The sequence below is a fragment of the Martes martes genome (genome assembly GCF_963455335.1).
Source record: "Martes martes genome assembly, chromosome: 15".
Lineage (NCBI taxonomy): Eukaryota > Metazoa > Chordata > Mammalia > Carnivora > Mustelidae > Martes > Martes martes.
In genome coordinates, this window is record NC_137903.1 from 59,618,517 (window position 1) to 59,636,587 (window position 18,071).

An 18,071-nucleotide genomic window follows, 5' to 3' on the forward strand; every position below is an offset into this window, starting at 1 on the left:
CAAAACGAAACAAAACAAAACAAAAACAACCATGTAGAAATAGGTAGGAGAGGCTAAGACACAGCCTCACCACAGACTCCAACCCCAGCATGGTAACCCACAGTTGGGAGGTAACTCAAATTCCTGAGATCTCCCCCCGTGAGGAGTGAAGGATTGAACCCATCTGGCACTGCACCTTTTAAGACCTTATCTGAGAGACAAGCTCCCCACCCCAGACATCTAGCTTTGAAAGCCAATGGGGCCTGCCTCCCCAAGACCCAGAAGGCTATTTCGAACTGAGAAACGGTTCTTCAAAGGCTCTCCTCGGCAGACTCAGCCACCCTAGGGCCCAGTACAAAGCCCCTGACTGAGAAGTGGCCAGGCTTTCTGTGAGAGGGGCTTATACGCTTATCAGGCATTGAATTAAACACATCTAGGGAGGAACCTACCAAAATGCTCCGAAGGGGGAAGTAAGTGGTGCCATATTTGTTCTCTCCCTCTACCTCACTCTGGCCTCTTGCATCTCCCACAAAGGAGCTTCTACACGAGTCTAGCACCCTGATATTTGTGGCTGCTGCCCAGAGGAATCTCGAGATTACCTGGCTCTGGTGGCCAGTGGGGCTTGTGCTTGTGAGTCTGATAGTGGATGTAATGGACACAGGAGGACGTCTTAGCGGACTATAACTCCAAGGCACAGCAGAAGCAACAGACTCAAATACCCCGTCTTTCTGTGAGAGACACCTAGTAGCTTAGTTTCACAGATGGGGCCTGAGGGGCAGGCTTCTAATTAAAGCAATACCTAAGAGCCCAACTGTAATTCTCTCTAGAGACCTCAGAGGGAAGCAGTATTTTTGCAGTCTTCCTCTGCTCTTTTCTAGGTCACTGTTATTTCTCTAAAAGCCGCTTGTGCACACACCTGGTGCCCTAATTTTTGTGGCTGCTGCCCAGGAGACACCCCTGGATTTCCTGGCACTGGGGACCAGAGGGGCTTATGATTGGAACCACAGGACTGTTACAAAAGAGAAACCGTTCTTAACTGATTACCCTACCCCCCACAGGGTGCAGTGCAGTAATGGTAGACTGAAACGCACCCCAAGTCTTTCTGTGCAAGAGGCCGATTAGCTTATTTTTATGGCTGTGGCCTAAGGGGTAGGCTTCTAGTTTGACACATATTTAGGGGCTTACTACAATCCTCTGTAGAGATCAGAGAGGTAGGCAGTACATCATCATCGTGCTTTTCCTCTGCCTTGTCTCAGGTTGTTGGTATCTCTGAGAAAGGAGATGATATACATGTTTGGCCCCCCAGCTGTTTGGCCCCCCAGCTTTTGTGTCTGCCACCCAAGGAATATGTTCCTTGATAGCCTGGCTCTGGTGGGTGGCAGGGCTGGTGCTCATGGGCTCAACAGGATGGTAGTAAGTGAAGAGCAGCTCTTACCTGGCTATTAATCCAGGGCTCAACATTGAGGGAGCAGACAAAAATGTGCATCTCCCAGTCTCCCCAGAAAGAGGTGTGTTTGTATACTTTAAAAGCTGCTGCATCAGGGTCTGGCTTCCAATCAGCCTGCATCTAGGTGCTAACTGAGATATTCCCCTTCGAGATGCTGACAGGTCTTGGCACACCATCAAATACTGGGAGCCACTAAGAATAAAGTAGGCTGATTGGACAATCACAAAGATTTGAGAGGGCCGCGTTGAATGGTAAGGTTCATCTCCTACATGAGACTGGGAGAGATGATTGTTTTGTCTACTACATGGAAACCAACACAGAGATCCAAGAAAAAAATAAAGAAGCAGAGGAATATGCTCTAAATGAAAGAACAAGATAAAACTTCAGACAAAACACCTTAATGAAATGGAGATAAATGATTTACCCGATAAGGAGATTAAAATTATGGTCATAATGATGCTCACCGAGCTCAGGAGAAGAATGGATGAACGAAGTGGAAATTTCAACAAAGACAGAATATACAAGAAAGTATCCAATGGGAGTCACAGAGTTGAAAAATGCAATAACTGAACTGAAAAATATAATAGAGAACTTGAAGACAGGGCAGTAGAACTCACCCAGTTAGAATAGCAAAAGGAAAAAAGAATGCAAAAGTGTGAAAAGCTTAAGGGATTTATGGGACAACATCAAGCGGATCAATATTTGCCTCATAGGGGTTGCAGAAAGAAAAGAGAGAGAAAAAGGGGCAGTAAACTTATTCCAAGAATGACCAAACACTTCCCTAATCTGGGGAAGGAAACAGACATCCAGATCCAGAAAGCCCAGAGTTTTAAATATAATGAATCCAAAGACACCCACATCAAGACACCTTATAATCAAAATATCAAAAGTTAAAGACAAAAGAAGCTCTTAAAAGCATTAAGAAAAAAACAATTTGTGTACAAGGGAACCCCCATAAGACAATAAGCAGATTTTTCGGCGGAAACATTGCTGCCACAGAAGAGCAGCAAGATGTATTCAAAGTACTAAAAGAAAAAACTGCCATCCAAGAATACTATCCCTCTTCAGAACTGAAAGAGAGAGAACAGTTTTCCAAATAAGCAAAAGCTAAAGGAGTTCATCATCACTAAGCCAACCTTACAAGAAATGTTAAAGGGACTTTTAAAGTTGAAATGAAATATTAGTGACAGGAAGACATATGAAAGTATAAATCCAATTGGTAAGATGAAAAAATAGTGAAATTAAGAATTATCTAATATTGTAAATGTAGATTAATCACTTATAAAGCTAGTATGAAACTTAAAGACAAAAAAGTAGTAAAAATAACTGAAAACATCAATAAACTGACAATAGTACGTATCTAAAAGTAATCACTTTAAGTAATTATGGACTGAATTCTCTAGTAAAAAGACATAAGATGGCTGAATGGATAAAGAACAAGACCCATCTGTGTGTTGCCTACCAGAGACTTGTCAGATGGAAGGATGCACAGAGACAGAAAGTAAAGGGGTGGAAAATGATAACCCATGCAAATGGAAATCAGATGAAAGCTGGGGTAGCTACTCTTACATCTAACAAGAGAGACTTTAAAACAAACACTGTAATAAAAGACAGATAAGGTTATTACCTAATGACAAAGGGGCAATCCAACAAGAGGATATAATATTACGGACCCAACAAAGGAGCACCTGAATATATAAAGCAAATATTAACAGAGATAAAGGGAAAAATAGGTAGTGATACAATAATAGTAGGAGACCTTAGTCTCCTGCTCCACTTTCATCAATGGATACATCATCCAAAGAGAAAATCAATAAGGAAACATTAATCTTAAGCAACAGGGTAGATGAGATTGACCTAATAGACATATCCAGAACTTTCCATCCAAAAGCAACAAAATACCCACTTCCCTCAAGTGCACACAGTACATTCTCAAGGAGACATCACATGTTAGGCCATAAAACAAATCTTAATATACTTGAAAATTAAAGTCAAATCAAGCATCTCTTCTAACTACAATGGTGTGAAACTAGAAATCAATTACAAGAGGAAAACTGGAAAATTCACAAATAGGTGAAGATTAAACAATATGTTACTGAACAAGTAATGAAGAAATAAAAAAATAAGTAAAAATACCTTGAGACAAATAAAAACAGAAATACAACATTCTCAGATATATGGGATGCAGCAAAAGCAGTTTTAAGAAGGAACCTTATAGTGAGAAATGTCTACGTAAAGAAACAAGAAAGAATCAAATAAACAACCTATCTTTACATCTCAAAAAACTAGAGGAATAAATAAATCCTAAATTCAGTAAAAGGAAGGAAATAACAAAGATCTGAGAGGAAATAAATGAAATAGAGACTAAAAGGACAACAGAAGAGATCAATGAAATAAGAGCTGGTTTTTGAAAAGATAAACAAAATCGATAAGCCTAGCCTGACTCCCAATTAAAAAAAGGAACTCAAAAAGATGAAATCAGAAATAGATGTTATGACTGATACCACTGAAAAATGAAATATCATAAGAGAAAACTAAATGCCCACAAACTAGAAGAAATGGATAAATATCAAGAAACATATAACCTACCAAGGCTGAATTGCCAAAGAAATAGAAAATCTGAACAGACTGAATACTAATAAGGAGATGGAATCTGTAATCAAAAACCTCCCAACAAACAGAAGTGCAAGACCAGATGGCTTCACTGGTGAATTATACCAAACACTGAAGAAATAATACCAATCCTCAAACTCTTTGAAAAAGTAAAAAAGGGAGCACTTCCAAACTCATTTTATAATGCCAGCATTAGCCTGATACTAAAATCAGACAAGGATGCCCCAAAGAAAATAAAATTAAAGGCCATGATCCTCCATGAAGATAGATGCAAAAATTCTCAACAAAACTTAGGAATCTGAATTCAACAATACTGTAAAAGAAGAAAACACCACAATCAAGTAGGATTTATTCCAAGGATGCAAGGATGGCTTGACATTTCCAAATCACTCAGTGTGGTACATCACATCAACAAAATGAAGGATAAAAATCAAATGGTCATTTCAGAAGATGCAGAAAAAGCACTTGACGAAATGCAACATCCATTTATAATAAAAACTCTCCACAAAGTGGGCATAGAGGGAACATAGTAAAGGTTAAATATGTCAAGCCTGTAGCTAATATCCATACTCAACAGAGAAAAGCTGAAAGCTTTTCCTCTCAGATCAGGAACAAGACAAAGGTGCCCACTCTCACTCCTTTTGTTCAACATAATACTGGAAATCCCACCCAGAGAAATTAGACAAGAAGAAATAAAAGACATACAAATTGGAACATAAGGTAAAACTGTCTCTACTGGCAGATGACATGGTCTATATATACAAAACCAGAAAAACCCTATTCTACCAAAAAACTGTTAGAACTAATAAATTAATTCAGTAAAGTTACAGAATACAAAATCAATATACAACAATCTGTTGTGCTTCTATGCAGTGATAATAAACTATCCGAAGGAGAAACTAAAAAAGCAACCTCACCTACAAGTGCATCAAAAAGAATAAAATACCTCAGAATAAATTTCGCCAAGAAGGTGAAAGACCTGTATATTAAAAACTCAAGACATTCATGAAAGCAACTGAAGAAGAGACAAATAAATGGAAAGATATTCTGTACTGATGGATTTGAAGAATTGATATTGGTAAAATGTCCACACTACCCAAAGCAATATATAGATTCAAGACATTCTGTATCAAAATGCCAATGGCATTTTTCATGGAAACAAAGAATTCTAAAATTTATATGGAATCACAAAAGAACCAGGATAGCCAAAACGACCTAAGAAGGACAAAGCTGGAGGCATCATCCTACCTGATTTCAAACCGTATTACAAAGCTTTATAAGCAAAACAGTATATATGGGCATAACAACAAACACAAAACTGTACAGAACAGAGCTCAGAATGAAGCCCATGTGTATACTGTCAGTTAATTTATGACAAAGGAGTTAATTATATACAATGGGGAGGATAATCTTCAATAAATGGGAAAACTGAATAACCTCATGCAAAATAATGAAATTGGTCCCCTACCCCACACCATACACAAAAATCGACTCAAAAGGAGATTAAAGACTTGAACAGAAGATCTGAAACCATAAAACTCCTAGAAGAAGACAGGCAGTAAGCTCCCTGACATCAGTCTTGGCAATATTTTTTTTGGATTTGACACCAAAAGCAAGGGCAACAAGAGCAAAAATAAACAAGTGGGACTACATTGAACTAAAAAAACACTTTTTCACAGCAAAAGAAACAATGAGAGAAAGTAGTTCCAAGTCACACACCTGGTAAAGGGTTAATATCCATAATATGCAAGGAACTTGAATAATTCAACATTGAGAAAACAATCTGATTAAAAAATGGGCAAGGGTTCTGAATATATATTTATTCCAAAGAAGACATATATATATATAGATGACCAACAGGTCCATGATATCACTATTTACCAAGAAAATGTAAATCAAGAGCACAATATCACCTCATCCCTGCTAGAATGGCCATGATCAAAAAACATAAGAGATAACAAATGCTGGTGAGGATGTGGAGAAAAGGGAATCTTGCGCTCTTTTGGTGGGAATGTAAATTGGTGCGGCCACTATAGAAAACAGTATGGAGGACCCTCAGAAGACTAAAGACAGAACTACCATATGATCCAGCAATTCCATTTCTGGGAATATACCCAAAGGTAGTAAAAACATTAACTCGAAAAGATATCGGCACCCCCATGTCCCCTGCAGCATTATTTACAGGAGCCAAGACATGAAAGGAGCCTATGTTTCTCTTTCTCTTCTGCATTCACACTATGGAATATTATTCAGTCATAAAGAACAAGGAAATCTTTCTCTCTCTCTCTCAAAATAAATATATAAATCTAAAAAAAAAAAAAAAAGAACATGGAAATCCTGCCTATTTACAACAACGTGGGTGAATCTTGAAGGCATGATCCTAAGTGAAATGAGCCAGACACAGAAAGATAAATATTGTATGATCTCACTTATATGCGGAACTGAAACACTCTCCCCACCAATGGACCCCTCCCCCCCAACTCAAAGGTACAGAGACCAATTTGATCGTTGCTAGAGGTGGGAGTGGTGGGTGTGAACAATGAATGAAGGTACTCAAAAGGTACAAACTCACACTTATAAGACAAGCCATGGTAATGTAAGGTACAGCATGGTGACTACAATTAATAATACTGTATTGTACACTTAAAAGTTGCTAAGAGAATAAACACTAAAAGTTCTCATCATAAGAAAAAAATGTGTAACTATGTGTAGCGATGGCGGTTAAGTAGGCTTATTGTGGTGATCATTTCACAACATATACAAACACCAAATCATTATGTTGCATGTCTGAAATGAATATAATGTTCTAGTCAATTATAAAAAAATACCTCAATTAAGAAAAGGACTATGTCAATCAAGATGTTCAAATCATTTTTAAAATTTCAAAACTAAATTTTCGTGTAAATATCACTATGAAACCAGCTAGTAGCACTAAAACCTTTCCAAATTAAAGTTATCCACTTTTATATATAGGTGTTATATTCAGGTTTTGTTTTATTTTGTTTTGTTTCCCCCAAATTGGGTAATGAGCTAGGATACTTGACAACCCTACTAGCTAGGACACACAATGATTAGTCTGTGAAGTCATATTGACCCAATCTGCACAAAATAAGCAAGGTTATCACATTACTACTGCAATTCATTGGCTCTAAGATGCCACAGGATGTAAGACTCATCCTGATTTCATAGATGCTAAAAAAAAAGTGCGCTAGGGTTGATGAAATGTGGTGGTGGTAACAGAACAGTAGTAGTCACAGAAACAGTGGTGATTATAGTTATAGTAGCAACAGGTGAACCTAGTGTTGGCTACGGGCCAGAGGCACCTGTAAGTTCTTTATGTAGTTAAACTATTTAATCCTAAAAACCTTATGAAGTAAATATTATGGTAATAATTATTTTATTACTATATAGTGGTTAATATAGAAAACAATACATTACGTTAACATGTAGACATAATTACATGTTAATTAGATATTCTATTACATATACTATATTGTTCTTATCATCATCATTACTTAGATGAAAGTACTAAGGCACAGAAAGATGAAAAAACTTGCTAATCCCTTTGAATTAGTGTTTTTGTGTTTTTTGGGTAAATACCCAGTGGTGCAATTACTGGAGCATAGGGTATTTCTGTTTTTAACTTTTTTTTTTTTTAAAGATTTTATTTATTTATTTGTCAGAGAGAGAGAGAAAGAGAGAGTGAGCACAGGCAGACAGAGTGGCAGAGGGAGAAGCAGGCTCCCTGCGGAGCAAGGAGCCCGATGTGGGGCTCGATCCCAGGATGCTGGGATCATGACCTGAGCTGAAAGCAGTCGCTTAACCAACTGAGCCACCCAGGCATCCCTGTTTTTAACTTTTTGAGGAAACTCCATCACGGTGACTGCACTGTGTGTGTGTGTGTGTGTGTGTGTAATGGAATATTATTCAGCCATAGAAAGAATGAAATCTTACCATTTGCAATGACATTTTTGGAACTAGAGAGTATAATGCTAAGCGAAATGAGTCAGAGAAAGACAAATATTATATGATTTCATTCATATGTGGAATTTAATAAATAAAACAGATGAGCAAAGAGGAAAGAGAGAGAGAGAGAGAGAGACAAATCAAAAATCAAACTCTTAACTCTAGAGAACACACTGATAGTTATCAGAGAGGAGGAGGTGGGGGGTTGGTGGAAACAGGTGATGGGCATTAAGGAGACACTAGTCATGACCGTTATTTCTATATTTTGACTGTATTTTGAAGTTCTGAATTGCAAATGGGCAAAAGAACATTATACAGCACATTCTTGGAAAGAAAACTTATGAGAGCTCATGCAGATACTGTGGCTAGCTAATCAAAGAAAACTTTCCTGGGTTGAAGGAGGGTGTAAATTTTTCTGTTCTTGTTCTGGGAGAAGAGGGTACCTCAGTTTCAGAAAAGTGAGTTAAATACCCTCCTTGTTTCTTGAAACGTGATCAATCCAGTCTTATTTTATTTATTATGTTTTAGTTTTTCCCTGTATCTTCTGCCCTCATTCCTTTCCCTCTCTTTCCCCCTTTCCTCTTCCCTCTATGTGCAGACCCCCATAATATTTATCAAGCAAGCATGATGTCATTATACTTGATGATGCCATATTGTCTGATAACTGTCCTTGGGTATTGTGTCTATGTAAAATGAGTAATGCTTTTTGTTGTTGTTGTTGCTTGTGATTTATGTGTAGGTGTTCACAATTTTTGTAAATGTTACTATATGATGGATCTCAGTTTCTTACTCGACACTGTTTTCCCACCTAACAATGTTTTAAGATCTATCCATATATTATGCAAATCTAAATCAGCTCTCTGTGTTTCTAAACCTGTTTATCCCAGATTGTGTTATTATTGTAGTTGTGGAATTAAATATTATGGGCTGATGAAATTGAGTGTAAAAGGAAAGTAGCATTACTGTTTCCCTGAGAACAAAATGGTTGCTTTGGAAAATTTTAATAAAGCAAGTCCCTGAAGAAATTGATGAATTAGGTATGAGCAAGGTAACAGTAAGAGATTGGAAAAAGTGAAAAAAATTTGGAATTTTGACAGCTTTGCCAGCGTCATTAATTTTTTCCCCGTCCTCTACTTTTTTTTTTTTTTTTTTGAAGATTTTATTTGCTTATTTGAAAGAGGGAAAAAAAGGCTGAGCAGGAGTCTGGGGAGAAGCAGAAGGAGAGGGAGAAGCAGACTCTCTACTGAGCATGAAGCCTGACATGGGGCTTGATTGCAGGACCCTGGGATCATGACTTGAGCTGAAGGCAGATGCTTAACCGGCTGAGCCACCCAGGCACCCCCTCCCCTTTTAAAAAAACAGAAGCAGGAACTTAAGAGATAATGCATTATGAATAAGGTTATGCAAGAAAGGAGCGGAGATGCTCTGGTAAGTTCACTTGTTTCAAAGAAAAGTCTGTGGTCCTATATTAAAAGGTTGACTAATGAATATACATTCATTTATTTAAGTTAGAGTATAACATTTCATTCATATCATTTTCATTTTTAATGATCCTCTGCTTTAACTGACTTTGGAATTAACTGAACATTTCATTCCATTGCCTCTGTTAAGATGCCCACTACTGTAAATGCTAAAGAAAGCTGAGTGCAGAAAGAGAAGGTGGGAAGTAGAACATACAGTGTTCGGGAAGAAATCGCAGTAACATGTGAAACATTCATGCTAAAATGTTCATTGGAAAGTAGTATACAAAATAATATCTAAAGTACATTTGCAGCTAGCTGTGCTGGATCATCTGAAAGTTAGCTGTGGTACTTCCTCCCATTCCTGTAGGCACCTCTCTTCACAGGGTAAGTCTGCTGTTCTCCCGTCAAGGGGTGGACTGTATTTCTTCATCCTGTTAACCTAGGCTGGCCTTGTGAATTGCTTTGATGAGTAGAATGTGGCCAAATGTAGGCCTCAAGAGGTCCACAGGAATCTGCTCACGCTATCTTGGAATACTTCCCTGAGACGCTTGGGGATCTTGGAATACTTCCCTGAGACGCTTGGGGAAAAGCCAACTTTGGCCTGGACAATAGAGGCCACATGGATCAGAGACAAGTGCTCAGCTGAGCTGCCTTGTTCACACAAGCCAGTGTGTGCACCAACCGCTTGAAGTGTGATTGAGGCCATCCTAGATCACCTTGTCCCAGACAAGCTACCAGATGACCACCACCTCATGAACGAACCCAGATGGATGAAACCAGCACTATCGCCCAGCTACTCACCACCCAAATTGTTGACAAATAGAATTGGGTGCTGTTTGAAGCTGTCACGTTTTGGGGCAGTGTTATATAGGAAAATCTGTTTTTTTTTTTTTTTTTAAGAATTTATTTATTTATTTGGCAGAGAGAGATCACAAGTAGACAGAGAGAGAGAGAGAGAGGAGGAAGCAGGCTCCCTGCCGAGCAGAGAGCCCGATGCGGGGCTCGATCCCAGGATCCCGAGATCATGACCTGAGCCGAAGGCAGAGGCTTAACCCACTGAGCCACCCAGGTGCCCCAGGAAAATCTGTTTTTTTAAAATATATATATACATACATATATTGCACTAAAATATATATATATACATATATATATATGTATGTATATATATATTTTATTTGCTTATTTGAAAGAGAAAAAAAAGCCTGAGCAGGAGTACACACACACACACACACACACACACACATATTTATAACAGATGAAGAAAGTTTCGATTTCTTTTCAAATTAAACATTCTTTACCACAATCCACTAACAGAAATTACTGCAACATGAGTCAAGATGACATAAAACTAAAGATAAGTGTTTGTAATCTGAAAACGTCATCAAATGTCACCGATGATGTCAGATACTATATTTTTCATGATAGGATAAAAATATAAATATTTTCATTTCACATTTATTATAATCAAATGAATACATTTTAAAATATTAACTTACCATGGTTTTAGTGCAATATCCTAGAGCGACTTCATAGTGAACCTTCTGTATTTCTTGTAATATATTTGGGCCATATGATTCCACGATAATATACAGACCAAGATTTTCTGTATAGACTATTTGAGCCCAAAAGGACAGGTTCTGTCCCTTGTCCAAAAAGTGAAAAACACTAAAAACGTTATTATGAAATGCCATGTAGGGGCACTCTTCTTGTATATAGAAATTCACACTTTGTGTTTCCAGTTTTAAAGGATATTCCTGTGACTGTACTGTGGCATTTTCAAAAACATATATGAAATATATTTGAGTAGATGTACTCAATAGAATTAATGACTTAACTGTGCTATTTGCCCATGAGTGTAGTTTTACTGCATCTTTAATATTGATCTTGAAATAAAACATGATGTTATTTTCCATTTTTGCCAAAATATTTCCATAATAATCTGGAAAAGAAGGAGAAAAGTTTGTTGTTCTAAGTAACCATAAATCCAAGCACTTTTTAACTTTTAAAGATTTTATTTATTTATTTGACACAGAGAGAGAGAGCTCACAAGTAGGCAGAGAGGCAGGCAGAGAGAGAGGAAGGAAAGCAGGCTCCCTGCCGAGCAGAGAGCCCGATGCGGGGCTCGATCCCAGGACCCTGAAATCATGACCTGAGCCGAAGGCAGAGGCTTAACCCACTGAGCCACCCAGGTGCCCCAAATCCATGCACTTTTAACCAAAATTATTTCTTGCATAGTAATGAAGGATTTATCTGTTTTGAGAAAAATTGGAGTGTGTAGGTGCAAACCTGCAACCTTATGTGATGCCGGAAATATTTTACTTCATAGTACAGTGATTCTTTTCCTGGATACATTTCTTCTTGTATTTATGACATCACTTTATATATGACATCACTTACACAAAAAAGCTGGAATTAGTGCACTAAATAATAATGAGCATGGGCATGCAGACATAGTATTATTAGGGAGCATTCTGCTATGGATGGAATTTTGTTTTCCCCCACACCCCCAAAATGGATAGGTTGAAACCCCGGCTTGCATTGTGACTGTATTTGGTGATAATGTCTTTCAGGAGGTAATGGGAGTTTAAACTAGGTCATAAGGCCCTAGTCCAGTATGACTGGGATTCTTGTAAGAGGAGGAAGACATAAGACCATTCTGTGCATGCAGGCAGGGGAAAGGCCATGTGAGGACATAGTAAGAAGGTGGCCCATGTCTCCAAGCAAGGAAGAGGGTCCTTGTCAGAAACCGACCTTGATACCACTTTGATCTTGGACTTCTATGCTGCAGAACTGTGAGAACATAAATTTCTATTGTTTAAGCCACATAGCCCATGATATTTTGTTATAGAAGCTGTAACAGACTGACACCACTGGGATAAAGAAATGGGGGGGTGTGTGTGTGCGTGTGTGTGTGTTGATACATCTTCAGGTTCACTTTGTAAATAATAACCAACTTCCTTCTCTTAACAGAGTATTATGCCTAAGTCACAGAGGTTCACAGACAATAAGTCTCTCAAATTCTTTGATTCTAGTAGCTGTATCTGTAAAATGAACAGTTGAACTAGTTGATTTCATGGCTTTCTTTCCAGACATGACAGTCTCCGTGGATGGTTTCTAGTGGTATACTTTCCCTAATTTAAAACAACAACACTTTAAAGGGACTGGCTAGAAGGAGCAAGGTCAGCTTGTAGAGTGAGGAAAGTTCAGGGTGTACTATGCTTATGCAACTTACATTTGAAATTTGAACACATAAGTGGCATTTTCACAAATTACTATAAATTACATTCTAGTAAAACTCCTAAATCAGCAATGTCAATTGTTTTCAGGATCAGAATACTTTAAAAAGACATCGCTGTCCACATACACGTCCTTATAACCTTAAGCTCTCATGTAGTGATAATGTCGTCAGTAGGAATTCAACAATACGATAAATGCTGGTGAAATTGTTGCATTGATCGGTAAGGTCAATGTGCAGCTCGGAATATTTTTCAGAGTGTTTTAGTCTAACTGCAAGGGGGAGATGCCCTTCCTGCTGAGGCCCCACACCGGGGCCATGGAGCGCCAGTGCTGACATGTGGCTAACTCGGCAAGCTCTGCGGCTGTGTGCAGGTGAGCTGCGGCGCCGAGGTCCTTTGGGCACCGCGGGGACAAGCTACCTTTCCTCATATGACTTACTTTATAAATTTAACTTTGTTTTGTTTTGCTTTTGGCAATAACTCCTTCCAGGCTTGCCCAGTTCTTGGCCTGCTGTGCCTTATGTGTTGTGTTTCTAGAAACTTCACCAGGTAGAAGGAGAGAAAAATGCAGGTGGACGACCCAACAAAATCCACCGGGATGTTGAGTGAGGAAAGTAGGTGCAGGAAACAAACACAGTGTGATGACACACAAAATGTGTAGCCTCACAAAACAAAAAATATATACTGCTCTTGGATTTTAGATAATGTCCAGGTCATGTGGTGATGTGCAGCGAGCCTTGTCTGTTGCCACTTTTGGGCTCACATACTACGTAGTCAGACACAACAAATTTCAGTTCCACAAACTTGGCATGTTCTCTCCTGCTTCCGGTCTTTGCTACTTCAGCCCCCATCCTGACCGTTGATCTCGTTTTTCTAGTATGTACCCTCTTCCTGTTCTTAGTTTGGAAGGCGTTTCCTCTATTCAGCCTTTCCTAATCTCATAAATCTGGATTAGATGTCCCTCCTCTGTGTTTTCCAGCACTCTCTCTTCTTTCTTTCATGCTGCTCATTAAAACATTATTTTTAAAAATTAACTTATTTATTTTAGAGAGAGAGACAGCATGGGGTGGTGAGGGGCAGAGAGAGAGGGAGACAAGCAGACTCCCACTGAGCAGGGAGCCTGATGCAGGACTGGACCCCAGGGCCCTGAGATCATGACCTGAGTCGAAATCGAGTATTTTGCTTTTGTTTTCTTTTCCTTTGAAAGGAATCCTTGACTTGTTTATCAGATCTACTTTCTTTAAAAAAAAAATTTTTTTTAAGATTTTATTTATTTGACAGACAGAGATCACAAGTAGGCAGAGAGGCAGGCAGAGAGAGAGGAGGAAGCAGGCTCCCCGCTGAGCAGAAAGCCCGTTGTGGGGCTCGATCCCAGGACTCTGGGATCATGACCTGAGCCGAAGGCAGAGGCTTTAACCCACTGAGCCACCCAGGCTCCTCTATCAGATCTACTTCTATTTAATTCCTTAATTTCTGCTTTTGTCATTCTTGATTCTTCCGTTGTGCTTTCTTTTTGTAACTTTGGTGTCTATTGCCTGCTTCTTATGGTAAATGATTAGTTCATTTATTTTCAGTCTTGTTTCCTAAGCATTTAAAACTACAAATAAACATAAGGTTGGGGTGCCTAGGTGGCTCAGTGGGTTAAGCCTCTGCCTTTGGCTTAGGTCATGATCTCAGGGTCCTGGGATCCAGCCCCGTGTTGGGCTCTCTGCTCAGCAGGGAGCCTGCTTCCTCCTCTCTCTCTCTCTGCCTGCCTCTCTGCTTACTTGTGATTTCTCTCTCTGTGTCAAACAAATAAATAAAATCTTTAAAAAAAACAAAACAAAAAACCCACATAAGGCTATATGTTTTTCTCGCTGTGGCTTTAGCTGCATCCACAAACCTTTATATACAGTGTTTTTAATCTCATTTTTAAAATAATTCCTAATTTTCATCTTAACTTCACATTTAATCCAAAGTTCACTTAGTAATGTTTTAATAAGCGAGACACCTGGGTGGCTCACTTGGTAAGCATCCGACTCTTAATTTTGGCTTGGGTCATGATGTCAGGGTCATGAGATCGAGCCCCATGTCATGTCGGACTCTGTGCTGTGCATGGAGCCTGCTTAAGATTCTCCCTGTCAACTCTGTCCCTCCCTTGTCCCGGGTTTGCTCTCTCCCTTTCTTTATCAAAACAAAACAAAACAAAACAAAAAACTTCACAGTATGACCTGACAATTTATACAAGAGTATGGCCAATAAACATAGGAAGAAACTAGATATAATCTCTTATTATGAAATGTATGATAAAATGAGAATTACCCATTTTTTCTGTACTACGGGTAAGTATCAAATATAGTATATGAAAATATATATTTTCTAATACTTTTGGAGAAACTTAGACTGTGACAACTTTTGCTGGAGGGCCACTGGAAAGGATTTATTAATTTTTAAAATATTTAAATTACTGATTCATGAATTCTACATCTGATAATTTATATTAAAGAGTACCTGTACAAATGTACGAAAATATACATAGAAGCACATTCTCTGCAGCACTATTTGTGATAGCAAGAGAACTGAAGCCTGATACTGTCTAAATATCGATTTATACTCCTATTAGTTTAGATAATAGTGTAGAGACACCACAGAACAAAATGCAGTAGTTAAAATGGCATCATTTTTATATGTATTAGATGTTTTGAAAATATAGACCATTTTTTGAATTTGCTCTTTCAGAAGTTCAGATAAAATCACAGCAACTTTTTTTTAAAGATCTTATTGTTTTAAAAAAAATACTTTATGTATTTATTTGACACAGAGAGAGAGAGAGAGATCACAAGCAGGCAGAGAGAGAGGGGAGGAAGCAGGCTCCCCGCTGAGCAGAGAGCCCAACGTGGGGCTCGATCCCAGGACCCTGGGATCATGATCTGAGCCGAAGGCAGAGGCCTAACCAACTGAGCCACCCACGTGCCCTTTAAGATCTTATTTTTAAGGGATCTCTACACCCAGTGTGGGGCATGAACTCATGGCCTCGAGATCAAGAGTCCCACGCTCCATCAACTGAGCCAGCCAGGCGCCCTCACGGCAACTTTTAAATAGTGGGTTGAGAAATGGAAATGTTGCAGGCCGAGGGCTTTTTAAATTCATAGTTCATACGCTTATAGACAATTTAGACTTTTTATTTCAGCATTTCCAAATGGCTCTCAGTATAACATTCAACCTTTAAGTTTCTTCTAAAATTTATCCCCCGTTGATTACTCTAACTTTATCTCCTTATCACTGTGGCCAACGGCCTTTTAATAAAACGCAAATATGATTCTGCTTCTCTCTTGCTCAAAACTCTTTAGAACTCCCTATACGGGCCTTAGGAGAAGGTCCGATTTCCTCACGTGGCTTGTGTAAAGGACTCTCGGAACCTGAACTTGATTTCTCCAGGAGATTTCTCCTTTTTCTCTCTGGAGAACTCTGTGTCAGCGGTGAGTTGTCTTTCAAGGCCTGAACTGTACCCTGTTGTCTCTGTCTCTGGGTTGTTGGGCACCCCGTCCCCACTGTTGTCTTCATTGCCTAACTAACCTCTACCCATTCAGCAGGCCTCAGCTTAGACAGCACTTCCGCAAGGAAGCCTTCTGTACCCCCCGGTCCCCCAGAATGGGTGAGGTCCTCAATCTGTGGGCCTCTCTAGCTCCTGATACTGGCGCTGACGTAGCATTAACCATGTTGCTAGGAGTCATGGCTGGAGGGCAGAATGCATGGAAACGGAGCTCTGCGAGATGTCTGGAAACCAGACCCTGACATGCTTCTCCACTTGGGAATCAGGAAGATGAGGGAGCAAGAAAAAGAGGCTGCAGAGGAGTAGGAGTGAAGGAGCAGGAAGGGCAAGAAAGCAACGCCCCAGAAGTCAGGTGAAAAAATGTGTTTCAAGAATCAGGCCCTGCTAGGGGAGCCTGGGCGGCTCAGTCGGTTATGTGTCTGCCTTCGGCTCAGGTCACGATCCCAGGGTCCTGGGATCGAGCCCCAGGTTGGGCTCTCTGCTCAGTGGAGAATCTGTTCTTTCCTCTTTCTCTGCCTGCTGCTCCCCTGGCTTGTGCTCTCTCCCTCTCTGTCAAATAAATAAAATCTTTGGGGAAAAAAAAAAGAATCATGCCGTGCTGACAACGCTGGCTCATGGAGGATGGCTGAAAACTGGCCATTGGGTTAGCAAAGGGGAGGTCATTAAGAACCCTGACAAGAGCACTTCCCATGGAATATTTGATTCATGTAGCTTCAAGAGAAAGGGAGGAAAGACAAAGAAGTGAAACTAGGCAATATTTTTTAGAGTTTTGTTGTAAAGGGGAACATAAAAATCAACCGTTTGGGAGTTGCCAGGTGACAGGCATCAAGAAAGACATTACAAGGGGCGCCCAGGTGGCTCAGTTGGATGAGTGTCTGACTCGATTTCAGCTCAGGTCATGATCCCAGCGTTGTGGGACTGAGCCCTGAGTTGGGCTCTGGGCTCAGTGTGGAGTCTGCTTGTCCCTCTCCCTCTCTTCCTCCCCCTGTTCATGCTCTCTTTCTAATTAATAATAAATAAAATGTTTTTTTTTTTTTAAAAGAAAGACATTACAAATTACAGCAACATTTCCTTTAAATTCCATGGTTAGGTTTATCTCCTAACCAGACTTTTTGAGGATGGAACTTCCCATTTCTTTGCATTGCCTATAATGTTTAGTATACTATCTTGGGAATAGTAAGATTCAGAATTACTACTGTTAGCTGAAGGTTTAATCACGTGTCCAGTTTTATTCTAAGCATTTTACAAGCCCTTATCCAATCAACACAGCCACCCTACATTCCAGATTAGGAAACGAGACTTGCAAACGTTCAATGACTTGCCCATGGAGGCGACTATGGGTCCATTCAACTCTACGACACCTGCTATAGGTTGAATTGTGTGTCCCCTCATGAAAGATGTTGACATTCTAATTCCCAGTACTACTTCAGAATATGACCTCATTTGATTAGGATCATTACAGAGGTGATTAGTTCAGATGAGGTCCCACCGGAGTAGGGTGGGCCCTGTGTCCTTGCAACAAGGTGGCATGTGAGGACACAGGGAGAAAGCTATGTGGTGATGAAGGCGGAGGTTGGAATGAGGTAGCTGCAAGCCCAGGAATGGCAAGGTTTGGCAGCAAGCCACCAGAGGTTAGGAAGAAGCAATGGACGAGCCTCCCTTCAGGTTTCAGAGGGAACATGGCATTGCTCACACTTTGAATGGGGATGTTTAGTCTCCAAAACTGAGACAGTAAATTTCTATCGTTTGAAGCTACCCAATTGTGGTAGCCCTAGGGAGCCCTAGACAGCACCATATCACGTCTTACGCCGAAAATGCCTATGTGGGCTGCTTGG

At 39.7% G+C, this 18,071-nt stretch overlaps 1 protein-coding gene across 1 annotated transcript in view; it reads right to left on the minus strand.

Moving 5' to 3' along the window:
• CATSPERE (catsper channel auxiliary subunit epsilon) overlaps positions 1-18,071 on the minus strand; it is a gene marked incomplete at its 3' end in the record, with an annotated part of 147,567 nt that overhangs the window by 36,652 nt on the left and 92,844 nt on the right. The window contains exon 11 of the mRNA XM_080824512.1: positions 10,965-11,407. Coding sequence (XP_080680638.1) covers positions 10,965-11,407 — 443 coding nt within the window. The remainder of the gene's footprint in view (positions 1-10,964; positions 11,408-18,071) is intronic.